The 25,364-nt window shown below is 40.4% G+C and overlaps 2 protein-coding genes across 2 annotated transcripts; one reads left to right on the forward strand and one right to left on the reverse strand.

Annotated features, from left to right (window-relative positions):
• Nucleotides 1–3,025: 3,025 nt before the first annotated feature.
• Nucleotides 3,026–17,044, reverse strand: LOC110784574 (uncharacterized). Its single transcript, XM_056829702.1, has 6 exons — nucleotides 16,265–17,044; nucleotides 16,048–16,171; nucleotides 15,703–15,945; nucleotides 4,735–4,791; nucleotides 4,543–4,659; nucleotides 3,026–3,731 (listed from the first exon to the last, which is right to left on the reverse strand). The coding sequence occupies exons 1-6, from the start codon at nucleotides 16,534–16,536 to the stop codon at nucleotides 3,234–3,236; spliced, it is 1,311 nt and encodes a 436-aa protein (XP_056685680.1). The 5' UTR covers nucleotides 16,537–17,044; the 3' UTR covers nucleotides 3,026–3,233.
• A 4,394-nt stretch (nucleotides 17,045–21,438) lies between these two features.
• Nucleotides 21,439–22,257, forward strand: LOC130461556 (uncharacterized). Its single transcript, XM_056829703.1, has one exon. The coding sequence runs from the start codon at nucleotides 21,439–21,441 to the stop codon at nucleotides 22,255–22,257; it is 819 nt and encodes a 272-aa protein (XP_056685681.1).
• The last annotated feature ends 3,107 nt before the right edge of the window (nucleotides 22,258–25,364 follow it).

The following is a 25,364-nucleotide window of genomic DNA, read 5'->3' on the forward strand; positions in this document are numbered from 1 at the left end:
GGATTGTAAAATAAAATTGTGTAAAATCATGCATGAAGCTTTAATTTTTCGAATATTTGTCTTCCGACCCTTTTCAATTTAAATTTGACTGATAGATTGTATGCATATTTTGTATATTATTCTCTATATCATATTTAGCCATATATATTATTGGACGATATTCCTTGATTGATGAGAATGATATAAGTCAACATATATACAAACTAATCTACGTAATTATAGGCTATAACTTAGGTAACGACTAATCATCTATCTAATTACATGAGATATGAAAGGATTGCAAATCCTCATATATTTACATTAATGGTTATATTTATGGGGTATTTCCATTAATAGTTATGCTTAAATAACATAGAGGGTAGTTTAGTAAAATCCTTAGGGACACCAAAAGCGTGATTACGAAAATAACCCTCCCCTCTTAACTTATATAATAGAGATAGATATAGATATAGATATAGATATAGATAGATTAATAATATACGAACTTAATGATTGAAGAAACTTATTCTACCCTTACTAAAATTTTACCGTCCACTCTCTCCCCTTCACTCCTTCAGGCCTTCACTCCGTCCACTTAATTTTTTTTATATATTTTTTTTGACATTAGACTCTGTCCAGTTTAAACAGGTAGGTTCCTAGTAATTGCTGATGTGGATTAGTAACATTTTAAAATTTTGTACGCCCCCTATAAAAGATTTTTAGTTGGTCCATCAATAAATATTTCATGTGGTAGGTGAATTAAAAGTTAAGATGATGGACATACAGACTTGGTTGCTCAATCACTCGTGTTGTTTTCGGTGCTCGTTGTAATCACATGCTTATAAATGCAAATCTTGATTTTATTCTCAACTCACTAAAGTCATGCTCATTGCTCTATTTCTTACCCTTTGCTTTGTACTTCACTACTTTGGTTTTACTTTTTTCAATTTCTTCTTTTTTTTTCCAAAAAATTAATCATAGCCACTCAAAAATAAGAACTTACACAAGACGTGATGCCTTTTCGTATTAAAAGTTCTCGTGTACCAAAATTGAGTGTTAATAAGGTTTATCCATTCATGCATTGGGGTCACAATATAACACGGCATTTTAGTGAACTTTTGTAAGTTTATAGCTCCACTCACACGCATATACATTGTGGTTACAAATCGTAATTCACAACGTACACACCACGGTATTAGGACTAAATTGAACTTTGTCGATAAGGTTTGAAAGTTTTAACTTTTGACTTCTCGAGTTCTTGGAGACCAATGAATATTAAAGTTACAAAATCAAGGATTGATGTATTAGATTTAGATTCTTCTAAAGTTGTGGAAATGGATCAAGTCGGCTCTTTTGGGATGGTAATTAAGATCTCTTTGTCCTTTAATGATCACATCCATATACCCACTGACATATCCAGCATTTTGAAACAGGGTAGACACTTTTAAAATAAATAAAAACTATTCCGTATAATTTTTTCAAAAAAAAGATACAATGAAAATGACAATTTGCGGAGTACTAATTACAATGTTTACATAAAATTTATCAATTTCACTGTTCACTCTTATTTTATAAATTGTAAGATTTTAAAGATTATACAAGATAAATGTATACGGAGTAATCCGTGTTATATAAGCAAATAACAACAAAACTTTAAAATACACGTAGTAGAAATTAAAAATCAGATGAGAATATGACATGTCATCCCCGACAAAAAAAAAAAACTAGAATTTTAAATACTTGGCGAACTAAAAATAAGGTTTATATATTTAATCTGCAACATAGAAACATAAAAGCAAGATGCTAGAGTGGTTAGCAAGGAAATCTAGTCATGATATTGTTCCCTTTGGTCCATGAGTTTGACTCCTATATTGAACAAATTCATGTTTATTTTTCTTTTTTAAAACTTAGCCTATTAAAATAATTTTTCAATTAAAAACCTGGGTAGACATTTGTCTCCCCAGTTTACACTATGCATCGGCCCCTGCATATACCATCTCATAAAACGTATCAGGTTTCATATTACAAAGTACTCCCTCCGTCCCGGAATACTCGACCCGGTTTGACCGGCACAGAGTTTAAGAGACTTGAATTGATTTATTTAAATAGGTAGTAGTTGATAGTGGGGTATTATTTTAATGTAGTTAGTGGAAGGTGGGTTAAGAGGTGGGGTTGGGGAAGAGCAGGGGTTGAATTTTTAATTATTTTTTGTATGGAGTAGGAGGTAGGTGGGTTAATAGGGGTGGAGTGAGAAATAATATAATATTGTTAGAATATTTTCATTTTTAGAAACATGTCAAGTATTAAGGGACGGCCCAATAAGAAAAACAAGTCAAGTATTCCGGGACGGAGGGAGTACATCATTAACCTGTGAGTACGGGTCCACAAAACACAACCTTTAATACGGTTTACCTAAACATAAGAAAAGATGACCCAACCTATACAACCTGTTCAGGAATCAGGAGACTAATGAGCGACACAGCAAGAAATAACCTAATTTTCGACCGCCTAAAGTGGTCGTTAAAACACGAAAAACGGTCGCTAAATGTTTTGGCGACGGCCAACGGTCGCCAAACATCGGCCAGCTTTCACTTGGTCGGTATTTGGAAGAACTTCGACTGGTAAACGGTCGCAAAATTTTAGCGTCTGCTTTAACGTCTGTTTAGCAGTCGTTAAATTAACGATCGCTCCAGTAGTCGTTAAATTATCGACTGACAAAGCAGTCGTTAATTTGGCGACTGTTTAAGCAGCCGTTAATTTTACGACTGTTATATCTGTCGCTGATTTACCGACCGTTTTAGCTGCCGTTAAATTAACGTCTGCTTAAACAGTCGCCAGATTAACGACCGACTTAACAGTCGTAAATTAACGACGGCTTTGTCCGTCGTAAAATTAACGACTGTTATTTCGGTCGTTAATTTGGATTTTTTTATTTCCCCAAACTTATTTGCGGTCGTTAACCTGTCTGTAGTGGTCGTTGAATTAGTATGCAAATAGTATGCAGGAACAATTGTCTTATGACCTGTACAATCGTATGACAACCCTGTTCAAACTCAACCAACAAAACTCATGTTGATGTTCCAACCTGTTAAACATATTGCAATTAGTTCAAACCTGTTAAACATGTTGCAATCCGTTCAAACTCATACATACATAAATACTAAGTACCTAGCACAATTAGTTCAAACTCATACATACATAAATACTAAGTACCTAGCACAATTAGTTCAAACTCATAAATAAATACTAACTACCTAGCACAAAGGTTTCCCGCCGCCACTGGGATCTCGAGGGTCCTGCGACTGCGAGAAAGGAAAACCAGAACACTGACTGAACATCCTCTCATAGGACTCCATTGTCCTTTTCAACTCGGCGACGTCCCTCTGACGCTCTAGTCGCTCTTGTTCTCTCTCCTTTCGCTCTTCTTCTCTCTCCCTTTGCCTCTGGAGTCTCTCATCATCCATAGCTTTTATCATCTCAGCTTTTGTTGTTTCAAACTCAATGGATTTTTGAGACAGCTGTTGTTGAGTTTCTTCCAAACGGGCTGAGAGTTGAGAATACATAGATGGAGTGTATGAGCTAGAAGAACTACCACCCCTTCTAGTAGATGGTTCATAATATAGAGCTGCTCCACTCCCTAGACCAGGAACTTTTCCCTTTTTTCTCCCACCTACTGTCTCAAAGTAGATTTGATTGGGATCTTTATTAATGCCTTTTTCACGGCATTCAGCAACATTCTTTTCGTATGCTTCCTACAAAAATTGAAATATATTAACCCAACTTAATGTTAAAGATAGCAATAGATGAAAAATCCTCATTCAGCAAGTAACAAAAGAGAGTTGTGCACATCCATACATGTATTAAGGAGGACATATAATAAAATGACCAGTGTATACCCTATGTAACTCTTATTGGAAGATAAATGTTCCGAGAAGAACACTGTAATTGCATTAATCATAGTAATAACAGTAGCTAGGAAAAGGTTTTCAAAGTTCTGCCATGGAACAGCAGAACAATGATATTTTAAACCAAAAGAAAATTTCGAAAATGACATATTTATCAATATAGTAAGTAACATATTTAGTTCTGCCATGTTTAGTGTTGGAGAGAGTAACATATTTATCATCTCAAATCTTGAATTTTAAGTCAAACATTGCTGAACTAGATGAAATTAATCTCTAATTTAGAACATGTATCCTAAGTTATAAGAAACTAAATATGTTGATCTTAGAATTGATTAGTAGCAGCTTACAGATCTATTCCATAAAATCAATAAATCATCAAGAAAAAACACAATAAATCAACAAATTAAAAAGCCAGAGCACAATTCCAAATGAGCCATAAAATCAATAAATCGTCAAGAAAAACACAATTCCATAGGTCATATTTTGCCTAAAATGGCATTTTCTCGCCCAACTTTATTAACTTTCTCGCCCAATCCCATAGATTTTCTCGCCCAATCCCATAGTTTTATTAACTTTCTACGACATATTCCAATCTATTTAAGCTACAAATGTTTAAATAGTTTACTTAAAAGAATTAAATAACAATATAGTAAGTTACCTTGATTTGCTTTGCTTTGCTACTACAAAGGACTTTCCCTTTACCCGGCACCTCCTTCGTGTGCGTCTTCAAGTACAATTCACCGGCTGTAGGCATTTTACCTCCATTTTCCTTTGCCTAAATATATAAGTAATGTGTAAGTATTTAAAGTAGTAACAATGTAAATTAATTTAAGTTAAATCATTAAGTTACCATCTTCTTTGCAGCCTCAGTTGTTGAAATGGAACCTTGGAAATGTGAGGGTTCGACCTGAAGGAAATAATGCCCTTGGTCCAAGTATGCATTCTATGTTAAGTCTAATAAATGCGGTTCAGTATTAATTAACAAGTTAATAATTCAGTGAGATCAAGTGAGCTGAATGCCTAGCTAGAGGCCGCTTCAGTTCAAGTGGAATTAATGATATTAATCCACAGCTTACTCTTGACTGAACCCGTAGGGTCACACAAATAGTACGTAAACGGATCAAGTATTTAATGGCATTAAATACTCCATCTATGAATATTCGGAACCGACGGATCTTGGTTTCAGTGGGAGCTAAGATCGTCACAGGCAAGAAATGAATACTCCGGAAACGATGATATTGCCGGAAACGGAAATATGGATCGTATCGGAAATATGAATATTATCCAAGTCGTAGATGTTGCCGGAAACGGAAACATGGTACGTATCGGAAAATATTATTGGAAATGGAAATATTACCAGAATCGGAAATATTGCCGGAAACGGAAATATTGTCAGAATCGGAAATATTGCCGGAATCGGAAAATAATTCCGGAAATGGAAATATTAAATATTTGTTCGAAACGGAAATTAATTCCGGAATCGGAAATATTAAATATTGTTCGTATCGGAAATAGATTCCGGAAATGGAAATTTAATCGGAAGCGTATCGTACGAATTAGCATCGGACGAGGCCTGCCGGACGAAGGCCCAGCACGAAGCCAGGCCGTCGCCCAGCAAGCACGCACGCCACAAGCCCAGCGCGCGCCAAGGCCACGGATGCGTGGGCCTTGCTGCGTGGGCTGCAGCTCGCACGCATGGGCAGTCCTTGTGGCTGCCGTGTGTGTGTGAGTTTGTGCTCATGCGTGATTCCTGAATCAGCAAGAGTCAGTGTATGATTAAATGTCTATTCCTAATTGGATAAATTAATTAAATAGAATTCATGTAGGATTCTAATTCCAATTAATTCGCATCCTACTAGGATTACGATTCCTTTTCCATAACTCTATAAATAAAGGCCTAGGGGTCATAATTTATACACAAGTTTCAAAGTATTCAAAAGTGAGTTTTTTGAGAGAAAATTAAAACACATCTTGCTCATAAAAGTGCCGAATTTTCTAGTACCTTAAGGGCGATTCTAGTTGGTCAATCTTAAGGCGGATCCGGACGTGCTGTGGACTATCTACGGAGGGACGACATTTGGAGTCCTAAAAGACTTGTTCTTGTTCGGTTCGGGCGCAGCTAGGGAGGGCACGCAACAAAGAGTATGCATCTAATTATGCTATATGATTATGTGTAAATAATATGATTCCTGGGTTAATGGTTGTTTCCGCATGATTTATGTAAATGTCATATGTATCATAACCTAACAGTGGTATCAGAGCCTTAAGTTCCAAACTTAAAAATTGAGTTAAAAGGTGCCATGCCAAAATATACACTTGCTTGGATATCCTTTACATCAATCTAGTAATAGTTTTCGCTCAGCGAGGTGTTACTTATTGGTCCTAAAGGGGCAAGGTACACAAATAATTGTGAGTACATGTTAGTTTTGGTGAAACTCAACGATATAAGTAAGGAGTCCTTTTATGTCGTGGCAAATTCGATAGGTTTACCTAATAAGTTCTTAGACGTACCTATCAACCAAGAATAGTTTCTAGACTATTAGCAAAAGGCTTTTGCTTACCTAAAATGTTCTAGGATTAAGTCGACAAACTGTGCTTAGTTCTTCAATGATTTTAGGATCTTGGAATCATTTTATTCACACCTGCCGGAACACATAACTTGAATAAAATGCTTAATAAACATTGAATTATGCATGTATGCTAGAATTTAAGTTTATTAAGAGAAACTGTGAATGGTTATTTATTTGTTTATTCTTTTCAATTGTAGTTTTTAATATGGTTAAATATTACGAGCCCCTTATTATTTTCATAATCTAAATTGCATGAACATGGTTAAATATTACAAATTTGCAAGAATTAAAAAGGGTGATTAATTTTCGTAATTGTTAATTAATTGCAAATTGCGTTTATTTAATTATATGTACGCAGTTTTTCGGCAGTTTCTTCATTACTCATCCGAATTGAGTGATTTTTGTGTCAATTCCGCATGTAAAAGGCATTCTAAAATTTTGACAAAAAGAGTATTTTTCTGCCGAACCCAGAATTCTCAAATTCGAAGCCTAACTATGACTTTTCGAAGGTTTTAGTTTTTCGGATGCAAAATTTCGTAAATTTAAGATGTTAAATTAAATATTTGCGATTCCTGTTGATAAATCTTGAATTTTTGATTGACCTACTGCATATGTTTAACAAGTTTGAATGCCTAGTCTTGTTAATTATGCAATCTAATTTGTAATTATGATTAATTTGTTGAAAATTAGAATAATTTAGAATTAATTTGATTTTCATAATTAATTGTAATTTAATTAAAAACCTATGATTAAAAACCACCATAAAAATTGTAAATTTACGATAAATTTTAAATTTTTATGACCTAGACTTGAATCCATAACAATCGGAAATCAATTGGATAATAAATTTTCGATTTTTCGCCCTAAAATTATGAAATTAATAATATTTATTAATTTGTCATTAATTTTAAATATAAATTTTAAATTTTCTTGCGATTCGTTCAAATAACTTGCACGCACGAAGCAATGGACGCTTCGTGTTACCCTTAAGGGGTGTTGTATAATGCGGGCATGCGACGACGAGCAAGGGAGCTCGTCGCCCGTGCGGCACGAATCAATGAGCAAGGGCGTAGTGCACGAGCGCAAGGCAGCAGCCCTGCCTTGTGTCGTGTGCCACGAGCAATGAACGTATGGGCATGGGCGAGGGGCGAGCCAAGGCAGTCGCGTGTGGGCAGCAAGCGAGCTGCGCCACAACGCGCGCTGCCTCGCACAAGTGCGCGCAGCCTCGCGCGCAGCGAGCGCAAGCTCGCGTGCCACGAGCGCTGCGCACAGCATCACTCGCGCGCACAGCGCGCGATGTCGCCCGCCCAGCGAGCGATGTCGCGCACCAGCGAGCGATGGCTCGCGCGCGCGCAGCGAGCGATCTCGCGCGCCAGCGAGCGATCTCGCGCCCCAGCGAGTGATGGCTCGCGCGCGCAGCGAGCGAGCTTGCGCGCCCAGCGAGCGATCTCGCGCGCCAGCGAGCGATGTCGCGCGCGCGCGCTGCGAGCGATAGCTCGCGTGCGATGGGCGCTATGCGGAGGCTTGCGTTGGGACAGCAGCAGCTATGCTACGAGCGCATGGGCTGCGCGCACATGGCCAGCAATGGCTGTGTGCGTACGGCCCATGGGCGTGCAACGCGTAGGGTGTTTGCGTTACGATTAGATCGTTTTGAATGTTTAATTTGAAAATTTCAGTTCACGTAATTTTAATTAATTTTAAAATTAATAATTTGAATTAATTTCTTGGATTTTAATTTTGAATATTATAATTATAATAAATGGAATTTATTCTAATTATTTTACTAAAATTAAAATCATGAATTAATTTAAATGCGACTGAAATTAAATTAAATTTTTGGATTCAATTATAAATTTATATGAGCTTTAAATTTTAATTAAATTTGTATGTTTCCGGTTAGACTAGAAATACAATTTTATGTTTAAAATTAGTAAAGCATATGAATTTATTGGTTTGAGTGGGAGCGCTTTTTAGTCATAAACTCTTGATTAGGTCTACAAATCCTTAAGGTTAAAACAACTCGATTAGAATTAATAAGGACTGAATAATTGGTAGATTATTGGTGACCTTGATTAATTGCTGCAAATGTTTACGTGATGCATAATGTGTTTTACTAACCAGCTATGTGGGCCATTCATGATAATGAATGGGTGAATGGTATATATCGTATATGTACTGTTTTGCAGGTTATGAAGTGACTAGTATGGCCCAAATAGGATAGAAAATATGGTCTGCGTACCATTAATTTGAATGTAATTGGTCTAAAGTACCAAAGTTATTTTTCAATTCAAATATGGTCTGCGAACCATCAAATAGTTGTAATTAGTTATAGCTTATCCTATTTGAAGAAAATGGTGCCTCCCACGGAGATTTTCAAGACGGACTTTGAAGTCAAAGCTTCAAGATGAAGTCGGGCCATACTAGATCACAAATATCTTATGCATGTTTTAAGTTATTTATTGTTTTAAATATGTCTTAAAATGCATGAGATCATAAGCTTGATTATGTTGCATGATTAAGGATTTTAGTTCACTTAAAATCTAACCAACATAGTAAGAGCCTTAAGTTCCAAACTTAAAAATTGAGTTAAAAGGTGCCATGCCAAAATATACACTTGCTTGGATATCCTTTACATCAATCTAGTAATAGTTTTCGCTCAGCGAGGTGTTACTTATTGGTCCTAAAGGGGCAAGGTACACAAATAATTGTGAGTACATGTTAGTTTTGGTGAAACTCAACGATATAAGTAAGGAGTCCTTTTATGTCGTGGCAAATTCGATAGGTTTACCTAATAAGTTCTTAGACGTACCTATCAACCAAGAATAGTTTCTAGACTATTAGCAAAAGGCTTTTGCTTACCTAAAATGTTCTAGGATTAAGTCGACAAACTGTGCTTAGTTCTTCAATGATTTTAGGATCTTGGAATCATTTTATTCACACCTGCCGGAACACATAACTTGAATAAAATGCTTAATAAACATTGAATTATGCATGTATGCTAGAATTTAAGTTTATTAAGAGAAACTGTGAATGGTTATTTATTTGTTTATTCTTTTCAATTGTAGTTTTTAATATGGCAAACAACAATTCATTCAACATTCGATCAATTCTCGAAAAGGAGAAGTTGAACGGGAAAAACTTCCTTGACTGGCAAAGGAACTTGCAAATAGTTCTTATGCAGGAAGAAAAGGAGTATGTCCTAGATGAGGCGATGCCCGAAGCTCCAGGCGACGGGATCACTCAGGCAGCCCTCAATCGTTGGATTGATGCCAACAAAGATGTGAAATGTCTAATGCTCGCCACTATGAGTGCGGATCTGCAGAAAACGTTCATCAACTCAGATGCTTTCACAATCATCAGTGAGTTGAAGAACATGTTCCAAGATCTGGCTCGAGTCGAAAGATTCGAGACTCATAGGCAAATTCTTGAGACCAAGCTTAAGAAAGGCGAGCCCGTAAGTCCACATGTTCTCAAAATGATTGGACTCATTGAGAATATGAGTCGGCTGGATCAGCAATTTTCTCAGGAAATGGCTATAGACACCATCCTCCATTCTCTTCATAGCGGGTATGATCAGTTCAAACTGAACTACAGTATGAATAGTCTGGACAAAACGCTCACTGAGCTTCACGGTATGCTGAAGACCGCTGAAAAGACGCTCAAAAGTGATAAGCAGGATGTGCTTATGGTGCGTGGGGGCAAGTTCAAGAAATCTGGAAAGAAGAGGAATGCTAAGAAAGGTGGCAACAAGGCCAGCCCAACTAAGCAAACTGGCGCCAAATCTGCAAAGAGGAAGGTCAGTCAAACCACTTCTGAATCCGAATGCTTCTACTGCAAGAAGAAGGGGCATTGGAAGAGAGATTGCTTGAAGCTAAAGGAAGATCAGAAGAACGGAACAGTCGTTCCATCTTCAGGTATTTTCGTTATAGACTGTATACTTGCTAATTCAACTTCTTGGGTATTAGATACAGGTTGTGGCTCACACTTATGTTCCAATCCACAGGGACTAAGAAGAAGTAGAAAGTTAAGCAAGGGTGAAGTCGACCTACGAGTGGGAAATGGAGCACGGATTGCTGCATTAGCTGTAGGAACTTACTATTTGTCGTTGCCCTCCGGGCTAGTTTTGGAACTGGAAGAATGTTTCCATGTTCCAAGTCTTACTAAAAACATCATTTCAGTTTCTTGCTTAGATGCTAAGGGATTTTCCTTTATAATAAAAGACAATAGTTGTTCGTTTTATTTTAAAGAGATGTTTTATGGATCTGCTAGATTAGTCAATGGACTTTATTTATTAGATCACGACAAACAAGTATATAACATAAATACCAAAAAGGCCAAAAAGGATGATTCAGATCTCACCTATCTGTGGCATTGTCGATTAGGCCATATAAACTTGAAACGCTTAGAAAGACTTCAAAGGGAAGGAATTCTAGAACCATTTGACTTAGAGGATTATGGTAAATGCGAATCATGTTTACTTGGCAAAATGACAAAGCAACCTTTCTCTAAAGTTGGAGAAAGAGCAAATGAACTATTGGGTTTAATCCATACAGATGTATGTGGACCAATGAGTACAAATGCTAGAGGTGGTTTCAGCTACTTTATCACTTTCACTGATGACTTCAGTAGGTATGGTTATGTCTACCTAATGAAGCATAAGTCTGAATCCTTTGACAAATTCAAGGAATTTCAGAGTGAAGTAGAGAATCAATTAGGCAAGAAGATCAAGGCACTGCGGTCTGATAGAGGCGGTGAATATCTGAGCTATGAATTTGATGACCATCTGAAAGAATGTGGAATTCTATCAGAATTGACTCCTCCTGGAACACCACAATGGAACGGTGTGTCAGAACGGAGGAACAGAACCTTGCTAGACATGGTCAGGTCAATGATGGGTCAGGCCGAACTTCCATTAGAATTTTGGGGACATGCACTAAATACAGCTGCACTCACTATAAATAGAGCTCCGTCTAAAGCTGTCGAAAAGACTCCATACGAATTATGGTTTGGAAAGCCTCCAAATGTGTCTTTTCTTAAGATTTGGGGATGTGAAGTATACGTCAAACGATTAATTTCAGACAAACTTCATCCAAAATCTGACAAATGTATCCTTGTGGGCTATCCAAAGGAAACAAAGGGGTATTACTTCTACAATACATCTGAGAACAAAGTGTTTGTTGCTCGAGATGGTGTCTTTTTGGAGAAGGATCACATTTCCAAAATGACAAGTGGGAGAAAAGTAGACCTCGAAGAAATTCGAGTCGAACAACAAACTCTAGAGAATGCTCAAGATGACATTCAGGATGAAACTCAGAGATCTTTAGAAGAATCTGGTGAGAATCATGGTCAATCTAGAAATGTTACCCCGCGTAGATCGCAAAGATATAGATCTCAACCGGAAAGGTACTTAGGTATTTTGACGAACGAGAGCTATGACGTTCTATTACTTGAAAGTGATGAACCTGCGACTTACAAGCAAGCTATGACGAGCCCTAGCTCCAAGCAATGGCAAGAAGCCATGCAATCTGAATTAGACTCCATGTCTGAAAACCAAGTATGGGATTTGGTCGATTTGCCAGATGGCTACCAAGCCATTGGAAGCAAATGGGTTTTCAAACTGAAAAAGGACAAGGATGGGAAACTTGAAGTTTTCAAAGCTAGATTGGTTGCAAAAGGTTACAGGCAAGTCCACGGTGTGGATTACGATGAAACCTTTTCACCAGTTGCAATGCTAAAGTCTATTCGAATAATGTTAGCAATCGCTGCATATTACGATTACGAAATATGGCAGATGGATGTCAAAACTGCTTTCTTAAACGGCGTTTTAACAGAAACTGTGTTTATGACACAGCCTGAAGGTTTTGAGGATCCAAAGAATGCTAAAAAGGTATGCAAGCTAAAGAAATCAATCTACGGATTGAAGCAGGCATCCAGGAGCTGGAATATACGTTTTGATGAAGCGGTCAGTGACTTTGGTTTCATCAAGAACGCAGACGAATCTTGTGTATACAAGAAGGTCAGTGGGAGCAAAATTGCTTTCCTAGTATTATATGTCGACGACATATTGCTTATCGGAAATGACATTCCTATGTTGAACTCTGTCAAGATTTGGCTTGGGAAATGTTTTTCGATGAAGGATCTAGGAGAAGCACAGTACATATTGGGCATCAAGATTTACAGAGATAGATCTAAAAGGATGATTGGACTTAGTCAAAGCACTTATATCAATAAGGTGCTTGATAGGTTCAAGATGGCGGACTCCAAGCGAGGCTACCTACCCATGTCTCATGGAATGACTCTAAGCAAGACTCAGTGCCCAAAAACACTTGATGAGCGTAGACGAATGAATGGGATTCCATATGCATCATTGATTGGTTCAATAATGTATGCTATGATATGTACACGCCCGGATGTTGCGTACGCACTCAGTGCTACGAGCAGATACCAGTCAGACCCAGGAGAGGCGCATTGGACTGCTGCCAAGAACATTCTGAAGTACCTGAAAAGGCACAAAGATGACTTCCTGGTCTATGGTGGAGATAATGAATTAATTGTTAAAGGCTATACGGACGCAAGTTTCCAAACCGACAAAGATGATTTCAGATCACAGTCTGGGTTTGTCTTCTGCCTCAACGGAGGAGCAGTAAGCTGGAAAAGTGCTAAGCAAAGCACCATTGCGGATTCTACAACTGAAGCGGAGTACATTGCTGCACATGAAGAAGCAAAGGAAGCTATATGGCTAAGGAAGTTCATAGGAGAACTTGGTGTAGTCCCCTCCATTAAAGGACCAATAGCCCTGTATTGTGATAATAACGGAGCTATTGCACAGGCAAAAGAGCCTAGACACCACCAGAGAGTCAAGCATGTACTTCGTAGATTTCACCTTCTACGAGAGTTCGTTGAAAGAAAAGAAGTCGAGATAAGCAAAATTGGAACTGATGACAACATATCAGATCCATTAACTAAACCTTTGCCGCAAGCGAAGCACAACTCGCACACTGCAGCTATGGGAATCAAGCATATTGGAGAATGGCTTTGATGTCTCTGTTTAATGTTTTAAAGTTTTAGAGTTTAAATCTTTGTAAAACATTATTGGTTAATCATTCACAATAAATGAAAGGAATTCATTTTTCCATTTAATTCGTGGTTTATTAAATGATGAGTCCCTTCAACTTGACGATATATTCAAGATAGACTGTCAGGACCAGTCCTGTGACTAAGAAATGTCTATCAAGTGAACTTGAATGTCAAAGGTTGAAAATGGTCCCTAATCGGAGTTTTCTATAAAATTGGACGCATAGAAAACGTTAGACGATTAGAATGCAAGATGACTAGTAGTTCTATTTCTTGAACTATGTGGACATGGCAATGTCATAATCATTTGCATAGATACTTACTTTGGGAAGACTAGTATCGGACAAGACCTATGAAACTTTACTGTAAGAGATGAAAGTCTGTCATAAGTAAATTTCATTAAATTATTAGACACTAAATCCTCAATACCTGAGTGATTTGAGATTACTTGTTTGAGAACTGGTTGCTTTGACGTTGACCAACCGTCGCACCGTAAAAGGAGGCTATAAAGGCAACGCTCAGGTAATCACCTATCAAACGAAGTCTAATCTCAAGATCGCAAGATTGGGATTGTCCTCCCATAAATCGGGATGAGATGCTTAAAAGTTGTACAAGGCCACTCGGAGAGCTAGAAACTGTGAAATGCATGGCCGTGCTCGGATGAATCATAGGCTATGATTATCTGTTTATTTGATCAGTTGAACTCTGAAACCGAGGAACACCTCTGGACATAATAAGGATGACAACTCTTACCTTATGTTCAAGAGCAAGCATCGAGCGACAAAGGAATTAGGAAATGCACACTTGTCCCTAAGGACAAGTGGGAGACTGAAGGAAATAATGCCCTTGGTCCAAGTATGCATTCTATGTTAAGTCTAATAAATGCGGTTCAGTATTAATTAACAAGTTAATAATTCAGTGAGATCAAGTGAGCTGAATGCCTAGCTAGAGGCCGCTTCAGTTCAAGTGGAATTAATGATATTAATCCACAGCTTACTCTTGACTGAACCCGTAGGGTCACACAAATAGTACGTAAACGGATCAAGTATTTAATGGCATTAAATACTCCATCTATGGATATTCGGAATCGACGGATCTTGGTTTCAGTGGGAGCTAAGATCGTCACAGGCAAGAAATGAATACTCCGGAAACGATGATATTGCCGGAAACGGAAATATGGATCGTATCGGAAATATGAATATTATCCAAGTCGTAGATGTTGCCGGAAACGGAAACATGGTACGTATCGGAAAATATTATTGGAAATGGAAATATTACCAGAATCGGAAATATTGCCGGAAACGGAAATATTGTCAGAATCGGAAATATTGCCGGAATCGGAAAATAATTCCGGAAACGGAAATATTAAATATTTGTTCGAAACGGAAATTAATTCCGGAATCGGAAATATTAAATATTGTTCGTATCGGAAATAGATTCCGGAAATGGAAATTTAATCGGAAGCGTATCGTACGAATTAGCATCGGACGAGGCCTGCCGGACGAAGGCCCAGCACGAAGCCAGGCCGTCGCCCAGCAAGCACGCACGCCACAAGCCCAGCGCGCGCCAAGGCCACGGATGCGTGGGCCTTGCTGCGTGGGCTGCAGCTCGCACGCATGGGCAGTCCTTGTGGCTGCCGTGTGTGTGTGAGTTTGTGCTCATGCGTGATTCCTGAATCAGCAAGAGTCAGTGTATGATTAAATGTCTATTCCTAATTGGATAAATTAATTAAATAGAATTCATGTAGGATTCTAATTCCAATTAATTCGCATCCTACTAGGATTACGATTCCTTTTCCATAACTCTATAAATAAAGGCCTAGGGGTCATAATTTATACACAAGTTTCAAAGTATTCAAAAGTGAGTTTTTTGAGAGAAAATTAAAACACATCTTGCTCATAAAAGTGCCGAATTTTCTAGTACCTTAAGGGCGATTCTAGTTGGTCAATCTTAAGGCGGATCCGGACGTGCTGTGGACTATCTACGGAGGGACGACATTTGGAGTCCTAAAAGACTTGTTCTTGTTCGGTTCGGGCGCAGCTAGGGAGGGCACGCAACAAAGAGTATGCATCTAATTATGCTATATGATTATGTGTAAATAATATGATTCCTGGGTTAATGGTTGTTTCCGCATGATTTATGTAAATGTCATATGTATCATAACCTAACACGACCTTGTTGGTCAATGAACCCCCTCTCCTATTTTTCTTGGCCCGCTCAGATCTTTTCTTGAATTCACCATCAACATCCACAAACTTCATCATTTCTGCATGCACTTCATCAGGCATCCAAACTGGCTTCCTCCCACTCATTCTTTTTGTGACCTGGTAATGCATGTCCCTGACTCGTTTGAATGCATTTGCATGGTAATCATGCACAGCAAGGTGATCAAACTCAGGCAACCATTTATAGGTTCTCTACACAAAAGAAAATAAAAGAAAGGATCTTTTGTTATGTTACAATTATAACAAGTTGATAAATTAAAAGTGATACATTAAATGATATAAAAATGAATAAACCTTGAACAAGGTGAACCAATGCTCTTTTGTATCCTTGTCAACTTGGGTGTAACACGTCCAAGGACTCTTGAAATATTGCTGGATGACGTTAGTAATATCCCGGGAAATGGAACTATGATCAAACCTTAGATAGGGAAATAGGAAAAAACACAAGTAATGTTAGTTTACAAATTCCTTACATGAGATAAAATAATTTAAATGTAACTCTAAGTCTTACCAAAGTTCACCCGGTGCCATCCAAATCACTCCAGTATTCTCAGATTCTTCATATTCTTGTGAATCAGGAACCAACTCTTGAGAGTCTGGACCTTGAGTTTCATCATCATCAAAGGTATCATGTGTGTGTTGGGTGACCCGTGGACCAGCTCCAAGGCCACCTCCACGACCACCTCCATGGCCACTTCCATGGCCACCTCCAAGGCCACCTTCACGACCACCACGTGCACCTAAACGATTGCGGATGGTTGAATTTTCTCCTCGATATGACATCTAATAACAAACAACAAACAACACGTGGCGGTCGGTAATTTTGGTCGGTAATAAGGCGCTTTCTTGTAGTGCCTCTTTTATTTAGTAGAACAGTGAACCAGGATGGTTTTAAACCTAATCTAGAAACACACCTAGTTCCATTGCTGTCAACAAGATGTGAAGAAGAGCTTACAGAATCCAACGAAAAGGGTGCTACAAGATCTTCTAAGGCTTGGCATCATCCACAGCTTCTGAAGGTAATTACTGATTTGAGCACTTGCATTGTTGTTGTGGACATTACCATGTATTTAAGGGTGTCTGGAATAGGGCCCTACTCATATGCTGCCATAAGCATGTCCCTCTAAACCCCTGGATTTGCTGGGAGACTTTGATACTTGGACTCTTGGTCACATCAAATAATATGAAAGCAAACCTTACCTAACTCCCAAAATTTTGATAATACGGCTGTCCTATTCTCACGATAATTGATCCGTGCCCAACACCCAAGTTTGAGCAACTTGCACGTGCATCACTGCCCATTTAGATATGCATTGGACACATTTTCACTCCTTGTTTCTATTAGAATTTTTCTTAAATATTATTTTGCAGGTTCTTTCAGAAGAGCTGGATTGTGCTATTGCTGACATAGTGACTCTTGAGCTTAATGTTTGTGATACTCAACCTAGTTGTCTAGGGGGCATGAACAATGAGTTTATATTTTCTGGAAGATTAGACAATCTCGCCTCTAGTTTTTGCGCACTCAGCTTACATTTTTTTGCACAATTCTAACACTTAGCTTACATTTTAGACCAAATTCAGCAGCTTTGTTAGTGAAATTAAGTCACCATTATAGAAATCACCACAAACTACAAAGCGAAAACCCAAGTTCATTATAACATTCCGCTCTACCTATCTATCTTTATTCTAAGCTTTTTACAAATAATCAAATTATACAAAAAACCCAAAGCCATAAATCTACAAATAGACCTGATTCTAAAAAGTTAGGGTTTGAACACATTGAACCAAAATCAATAAATCAAAAGGAACAAAGATTACCTGGTTAATTGGGTGTAGGGTAGGGCTGGCGAGAAAGAGTGATAGCGGCGGTGGGGTATGGCTGGCGGCGGTGGGCGTGGGGGTGGGGCTGGCGGCTTCGGCGAGGGTTGTTGGCTTCGCCCAAATCGGTGGCCCACGACTCACGAGGAAGAGTGACAGCGGCGGTGGGTTGGGGCTGGCGGCGGTGGGGATGGGGGTGGGGCTGGCGGCGCCGGTCAGTTGGCTTCACCCCTTTACCCCAATTCGCGAGAAAGAACTTCACCCCTTTTTTTTCTTTCTAGAATGTACAATGAGGAGTTTAGTTGGTCGTAGCTGCTATAATTTTTTTTTAAAATTTTAACGACCGCTAAATCGGTTGGATTAATTAAATAAGCGGTTGGTAAAATTTTAAATATTTTTTTGAACTAATAGGATTTTTACTGACTATTAGTTAGTCGGAACGCATGGAAAAGCAGTCGCTAATTTATCGACTGCTAAAAATACAGTCGGTAAATTTAAAAAGTAACGACCGCTTTCTCATCGGTCGGTAAATTGCCGACTGCTTTAATTTTGGTCGATAAATTCAGTTTTACCAACCACTTTTGTGGCGGTCGGTAATTTTGGTCGGTAATCAAGCGCTTTCTTGTAGTGCGAGAATGGAGTGTATTGTTAATAGTCATTTAGTCGATCCATTTCTTTGTCAAGGTTTAATTTTTACGTAGTCAAGTATCTCTTCACTAATTGAGGGTTGTCATGTCAATGGAAAGCGAGGTCTATTCTTGACATAGAAGATAAAGCTGCTCACATAAACAAATACTTCGTATAATAATAATGACCGAAACAACTTGGCCAACGTATCTTTTCTCAATCGAACATATTTCTTATAGAGCTTTTAAGCGATGGAATATAAATCACTTAACTATCCAGTAGCTAATGTTTGATATAAGATAAGTAATAACGTACATAATTCATTTCGTAATTTTGCGTAATAATTAACATCCTTTGTTTTATCGATCTCCCAAACCTATGCTAACAAAATTACCCTCCTCGATCCCAAACTATACAAGTGAATCATTTGCTAAGGTAAACCAAACAACTAACAATGGTAATGCCTAACTTTACACTTTTTTTTTCCTTTTCTATTTTCTTTCCTAAATTTATACCAAATAGGTCATAAGGCTCCGTTTTATTCGACTTATTTTTAATTATTTAAAACATATTAAGTTCAGATAATATAAGTTCAGAAAAAATATTTTTTTTCACATATTTCACACAAAAATTAGTTTATTTCACATAAAATATCGGTTATTTCCTCTTGTGGAAATCAGGTTTATCTTGACTTCAGATATGGTTTAGTCGTTTACAAACCTTTGGGACACCAACTCCCAAGTTACATAGGAGTAACGGCTTGGAAAATTCTACTTCCTCCAATTCATAGTAATTGCAACACTTTGTTTTTGTACTATTCACATAATCTACTTTATTTATTTTTTATGATATATACTTTAGGAAAAACATGATCTTGTTAGATTCGACTTAATGTATATTTTGCGAAAATAAATTTTTTAAATTTTTAAAATTTTTTAGTCATCGGTAATTAAATATATCAATTGTTCAAGATATGCATTGACAAGCGTGAAAAACAAAGTGTTACATTTCATGAATGTTAAGGAGTCGAGTTAGTTTATGACAACACTTGCTAGTAGCTTCTGCTCTGTATTTGTGTCAATCTAGCTTTTTATTAATTGCGCCCGTTCAACACATTACTTAGATAGAGAGAAAGCATGCCGACTAGTACGTACTATTTCGGCTTGGTCAACTTCTAAGAATAATTAAGAAAAAAAAAACCAGCTTTTGCCAGCGAAATTTAAGTGAAAAATAATTGCAGAAATAATTGGCAATTTTAGACATAATTTTTCATGCAAGCCATGTTACTCTATCTATGGAGTAGATTATAGTCGGCTGATGCAATAAATAGGGATGAAGCAGTCCAAGTAGCAAATATGGGGATCACTTATTACAGAAGAAGTTTACAGACACTCTTACAAACCAAGTAACCAACCCTCCCAAATATATGTAGTTGTCAAGTACTTTCTTTGTCTCAAAAGTCCATATTTTTTTTGCAAAACGAAAAAAAAAAATGGTCCCTTTTTCTAGCTTTAGTAGTTAGATTATGGGCTCTAGTTACATGGATTTTAGAAACTTTAGGAATACAAAAATAATTAGACACATTAACTAAATCAATAATGTTTGGGCTCCCAATTGAATATCAATTGGGTCACTAAGTCCAAAGCCCAATGGCTCAAGTCAACAACATCAAACCTGCTACAACCAAAAAGGCTATTCAGCCATCAAACAAGGCCCAAGGCCCAATATCAATAAATGACCTATGGGCATTTATTATGCAAACACTATAAATAGGCCGCCAAGGCTCACACCTCAAGGTACGTCCAATTTATTGCCTTAAGACTACTCTCTAGAGAACTTCTCTCTCTAGAATCCGAGCATTGTTCTTACTTAGGCATCGGAGAGGCTTTCCTCGGAAACACCCCCGAGACTAGTGACATTGTATTCGTGCAGGTGAATTCGGACAATTAATCATTCAAGCTAGCAAGATCTTCAACACACTCGAAAGGGCCTTCATTCGAAGCCCATTGTTCTATCCACTTCAACACCGGAACAATTTGGCGGCGTCTGTGGGGAACAACACTTCAAAGCCTTAAGAAACACCCCATTTTTCACTTGAAAAATGGAAATTCCCAACAATGACAACCAGGACGATGTCCTTGTCCAAACGGATTCAGGATCCGATGAGGGGGAACAACTGCATTCAGTGGCGAGATCACAGCCGACAAGGGCTACCGCCGCAACAGCTAGCAGACCTCCACTCCCTTCTCGAGAAGAGCTCGCCGCAGCCATGACCATCATGCAGAATTTCCTCTTCAATGAGAAAGAACAGGCACAGGCAGCGGATCGCCGAGAAGCGAGGAGAATCAGGCGACAACTTCTGCTGAACAAGCCACCGCCTAACGAAGAGACTGCGGGACCCGAACGCACTCTCCCTACAATGTCGGGGACACACTTAACGACAAGATGGAGAGAGAGTACGTGGGATACGCAACAAAGGGCAGAACAGCAACCAGAATGGTTTGAAACACCATCTCCAACACCGCAAGCTATCCAAAGCGGGGCAAGTGACCGCACTCGGATCCGAAGCTCGGTACACAGTAGGTTGCGCTCTTCGGTCCATGATAGGCTAGGCATCCCCAGTAGATCTAGTAGGCAAACCGAAGCCAGTGGCCAGTCGAGAAGGAGAAGGAGGAGTGATCGAACTCCTAGCCCCCTACACGCCCCCGAACAATCCCACAGAGGAAACTCGAGGAGCGAAGGTATCAGGGCGAGGCTAGGAAAGAGGATCATGACCCAACATCTTCCCCGTTCTCAAATGATATTGTTATGGAGGAGATTCCTAAAGTGAGGCTACCAGCACACTTAACATTCAGCGGAATTACGGATCCGAGGGATCACGTCATCTCTTACGAGCAGCAAATGTTCTTGAGCCCCTACTCCGAGGCTTGTTGGTGCAAATACTTCCCAACCACGCTGATAGGAGTTGCAGGGGAATGGTTCAGGTCGCTGTCGAAGGGATCGATCAAAAGCTGGAAAAAGCTGAAAAAGAGGTTCTGCGTACAATTTGTGAGCAACAATCGCCCCGAACGAACTACAGCAGAATTGACCTCCATACAACAGGAACGAGATGAAAGTCTTCGGGACTTCATGGCCAGATTCATGAAAGAATCAACAAACATCCCGAACCTGTAGCCAGACGTAGCACTCTACGCCTTGAAGCACGCACTCCGAGAGGGGAAATTCCGAGATAAACTGTCAATGAAAAGCCCCTCCAAAATAGCTGACGTGCTTCAAATGGCAGATGCGTTCATCAGAACGGAAGAGTTCAACAAGGCAGCTGTAAGGTTGAAAGGTCCCTCGGATACGAGGGATACCAAGATGAATCAGAGTAAGCCCGAGGGCAACTCAAGAAAGGGGAAAGAGAAGGTGGGCGCGAGAGAGGCAAGCCCAAAGAGAGACGGGAGGAAGGGTGAATTTCAACCCAAATATACCAACTACACTCCACTCACCATACCCCGAAGAGAAATCTTCAGCCTCCACAAGGACGATGAAAAGTGGAAGCTACCAGACAAACTCAGATCGAACCCCCTTCGTAGAAACAAGAACAAGTGGTGTGAGTTCCACGATGACTTCGGCCATACCACCGAGGAGTGCAACTCGCTGAAGGACAACATCGAGGACCTCATCCGCCGAGGCTACCTAAAGCAATACTTGCTCGATCGAAGAACGGAGAGGGAAGAAAAGGAAAAAGCAACGTCTGGAAAACTACAAGAGCAGGCCCAGAGAAGAGTCCATGAGACCGAAGGGCAAAAGAAAAAACCAATCGTTGTGGTGTTTGGAGGGCAAAGATCCGGCCACGCCAGCAAGCAACACTTGAGGGCTCTCTCCCACCGAGTCAACTTCAGCACCGTAGGGGAGAACCAGCCTACACCCCCGAACGTGACTTTTACTGCTGATGATTGCCTCGGTACCCAGTACAAACACGACGACCCGTTGGTAATTGAAATGGATCTCAATAACCACAACGTTCACAGAGTACTGGTCGATGGAGGAAACGCCGTCAACATCATCTTCTGAAACTGCTTCGAGCAACTCATCATTGAGGAAGGAGAAGAGTCACTGACTAAGGTCAGTTACCCGCTGATCGGCTTCAACGGATCCGCAGCAATTCCACGAGGAAAAATCACCCTCCTCGTTACCATTGGCCAAGGCCTAGCGGCAAGAAACGTCCGAGAGGAATTCTTAGTGATGGATTGCGATTCGGTATATAACGTCATCATGGGACGAACCATGATTCACAAAATACAAGCAATCCCATCCACGTACCACCAGATGATGATGTACGTCTCGGACGCAGGTTTCGCCGAACGGATAAAGGGTGACCAGGAGGTGGCAAGATCAACCTGTCACACCGCCATCCGAAAGCCGAAGCTAGGAGACAGTCCCAAAGCTGAGGATGAGAAAAGTTCCCCCCCCGAGAGAGGAAAAAGATGCAAAGAAGAGAAAGGCAGGACCGAACAGTCTGATAAAGCCCGCAGAGGTCGATGCTCGGCCTGAGACCCTTTCCCCCGAGCCAGACCAAGAAATGGAAGACATCCCCCTGGAGGATGATTCAGACAGAAGTGTCAGAATAGGCAGAGGCCTAAGCTCGGGACTCCGAATCGATCTGATCCAGTTGCTGAGGGATCACAAAGACATCTTTGCATGGTCGGCAGCCGATATGCCAGGGATAGATCCGGAGATGATCTGCCACAAGCTAGATGTCAATGCCGAGGCCCGACCAATCAAACAAAAGAAAAGGAATTACTCCTCGGAAAAGAACAGAGCTATCGTCGAAGAGGTGAAGAAACTGCAAGAAGTAGGTTTCATCGAACCGTGCATGTACCCAAAGTGGTTAGCCAACGTGGTCATGGTCAAAAAAGCAAATGGCTCGTGGCGCATGTGCGTTGACTTCACGGATCTGAACCGGGCTTGCCCGAAAGACTGCTATCCCCTCTCGAGGATATATCAGCTAGTGGACTCTACCAGTGGCCATACCTTACTTAGCTTCATGGACGCCTTTTCAGGGTACCATCAAGTATTCATGCACCCCGACGATAGAGCAAAAACTGCTTTCATCACAACCGCGGGAGTGTTCAACTACAGAATGATGCCCTTCGGATTGAAAAATGCCGGGGTTACCTACCAAAGGTTAGTTGATCACGTCTTTGCCGATCAAAAAGGAAGAAACGTCGAGGTTTATGTGGACGATTCCATAGTAAAAAGCGTGAAGGAGGAGGATCACATCAAAGACTTGGCCGAAACCTTCGCCAACCTGAGGAAGTACAAAATGAAGCTGAACCCGAAGAAGTGTGTCTTTGGGGGTAAAAGCAGGAAAGTTCCTGGGATTCATGGTGAGCGAAAGGGGAATTGATGCAAACCCAGACAAGGTCCAGGCTGCATTAGACCTACCCGAGCCGAAGACAAAGAGAGACGTGCAGAGGCTAACATGCAGGTTAGCCGCACTCTCAAGATTCATATCGAAAGCTTCGGACAAGGGGGGACCCTTCTTCAAAGCTCTCAAACCAAAAACGCTCTCAGGAGGAGAGGCTGAGCCTATCAAAAAGAAAGGCGTCCCGAGGAAAGTGGACCCCGAGCTGACATGGGAACAAGAGCAGAACGATGCATTCCAACAGCTCAGGGCTCACTTGGCCCAACTGCCGGCACTAGCCAGGCCGAAAGAGGGGGAAACCCTATACTTATACGTCGCAGTTAGCCTCGGGACAGTAAGCGTAGTACTCCTGCGGGAAGAAGAGAAAAAGCAACAGCCAATCTACTTCACCAGCCAAACCCTAACAGATGCCGAGACTCGGTACCCACTCATTGAAAAAGTAGCATACGCAGTGGTGGTGGCAGCCCGAAAGCTTAGACCCTACTTCGATTCCCATCAAGTAGTGGTGCTAACTGACCAACCACTGGAAAAAGTGCTAGACAAGATAGAGAGGTCGGGAAGATTGGCTGCATGGGCTTTCGAGCTATCTGAGTTCGGCATCAAGTATCAGCCGAGGACCGCCATCAAAGCACAAGCACTCGCTGACTTCTTGGCCGAATGTTCATATCAGGAAATGTTGGATGACACCAAAAGAACATGGGAAGTATACACTGACGGATCTTCCACAGTGAACGGCTCGGGAGCCGGAGTAGTGCTGATACCTCCAGTAGGAAAAAGCATCGAATATGCCCTGAAGTTCGGTTTCAAAGAAACCAACAATGAGGCCGAATATGAGGCCGCGATCGCAGGGATAGAGCTATGCTTATCTCTGGAGGCCGAACATGTTTGCCTCAAAACTGATTCTCAGCTCGTAGCCAACCAAATCCGAGGGGAGTATGAGGCCAAATGGCCAAGTATGACAGCCTACCTAGCAAAAATTAAATCCTTAACGTCAAAGTTAAGATCCTTTGAAGTCATCCTCATTCCCCGAGGTCAGAACACACAAGCAGATGCACTGTCCAAACTTGCAAGCTCAACGCTCATCGACCTAAACAGGTCGGTCCATGTGGAAGTACACCAAGAGAGAAGCATTGACATGCCACCCCCCACAGTCTGCAATCTACGTCCCGAACCAAGCTGGATGGACGCAGTCATTGCATACAAGGAAAGGGGAGAACTTCCCGAAGACAAGCTGCAAGCAAGAAAGTTAAAAAGATTTAACCAAAGGTTCGTCATTGGCGCCCACGGAGAACTCATGAGGAGGTCATTCTCAGCCCCACTGCTGAAATGTGTCGGCCTAACTGATGCCGATTACATCCTAAGGGAAATCCACCTCGGCATATGTGGAAATCACATCGGAGGCAGGGCATTGGCACACAAGGCACTAAGGGCCGGGTTCTGGTGGCCCACCATGGTTTCCGAGGCAAAAACGCTGACAAGAAAGTACGGGAAATGCCAGAAGTTTGCACCAGCAATCCATCAGCCAAGTCAGACCTTACAATCAACACTCTACCCCTTGCCATTCGCACAATGGGGCTTGGATATCATCGGTCCATTCCCCTCGGCTGTGAACCAGAAGAAATGGTTGATTGTCGGAGTCGATTATTTCCGCAAGTGGATTGAAGCCGGAGCAGTTTCGTCCATCACTGAGCCACAAGTTCGCAAATTAATTTGGAAAAACATCATCACAAGGTTTGGTATACCGAGGCTAATG

Source organism: Spinacia oleracea, chromosome 5 (genome assembly GCF_020520425.1).
Source record: "Spinacia oleracea cultivar Varoflay chromosome 5, BTI_SOV_V1, whole genome shotgun sequence".
NCBI lineage: Eukaryota > Viridiplantae > Streptophyta > Magnoliopsida > Caryophyllales > Amaranthaceae > Spinacia > Spinacia oleracea.

Excerpts from the sequence above, each read along its gene's own strand:
- LOC110784574 (XM_056829702.1), bottom strand. The coding sequence starts at position 16,536 with ATGTCATATCGAGGAGAAAATTCAACCATCCGCAATCGTTTAGGTGCA. Across the intron at positions 15,946-16,047 it reads ATTGGTTCACCTTGTTCAAG|AGAACCTATAAATGGTTGCC; the intron begins GTTTATTCATTT and ends TCTTTTGTGTAG. Across the intron at positions 4,792-15,702 it reads GGGGTTCATTGACCAACAAG|GTCGAACCCTCACATTTCCA; the intron begins GTCGTGTTAGGT and ends TATTTCCTTCAG.
- LOC130461556 (XM_056829703.1), top strand. The coding sequence starts at position 21,439 with ATGAAAAGCCCCTCCAAAATAGCTGACGTGCTTCAAATGGCAGATGCG.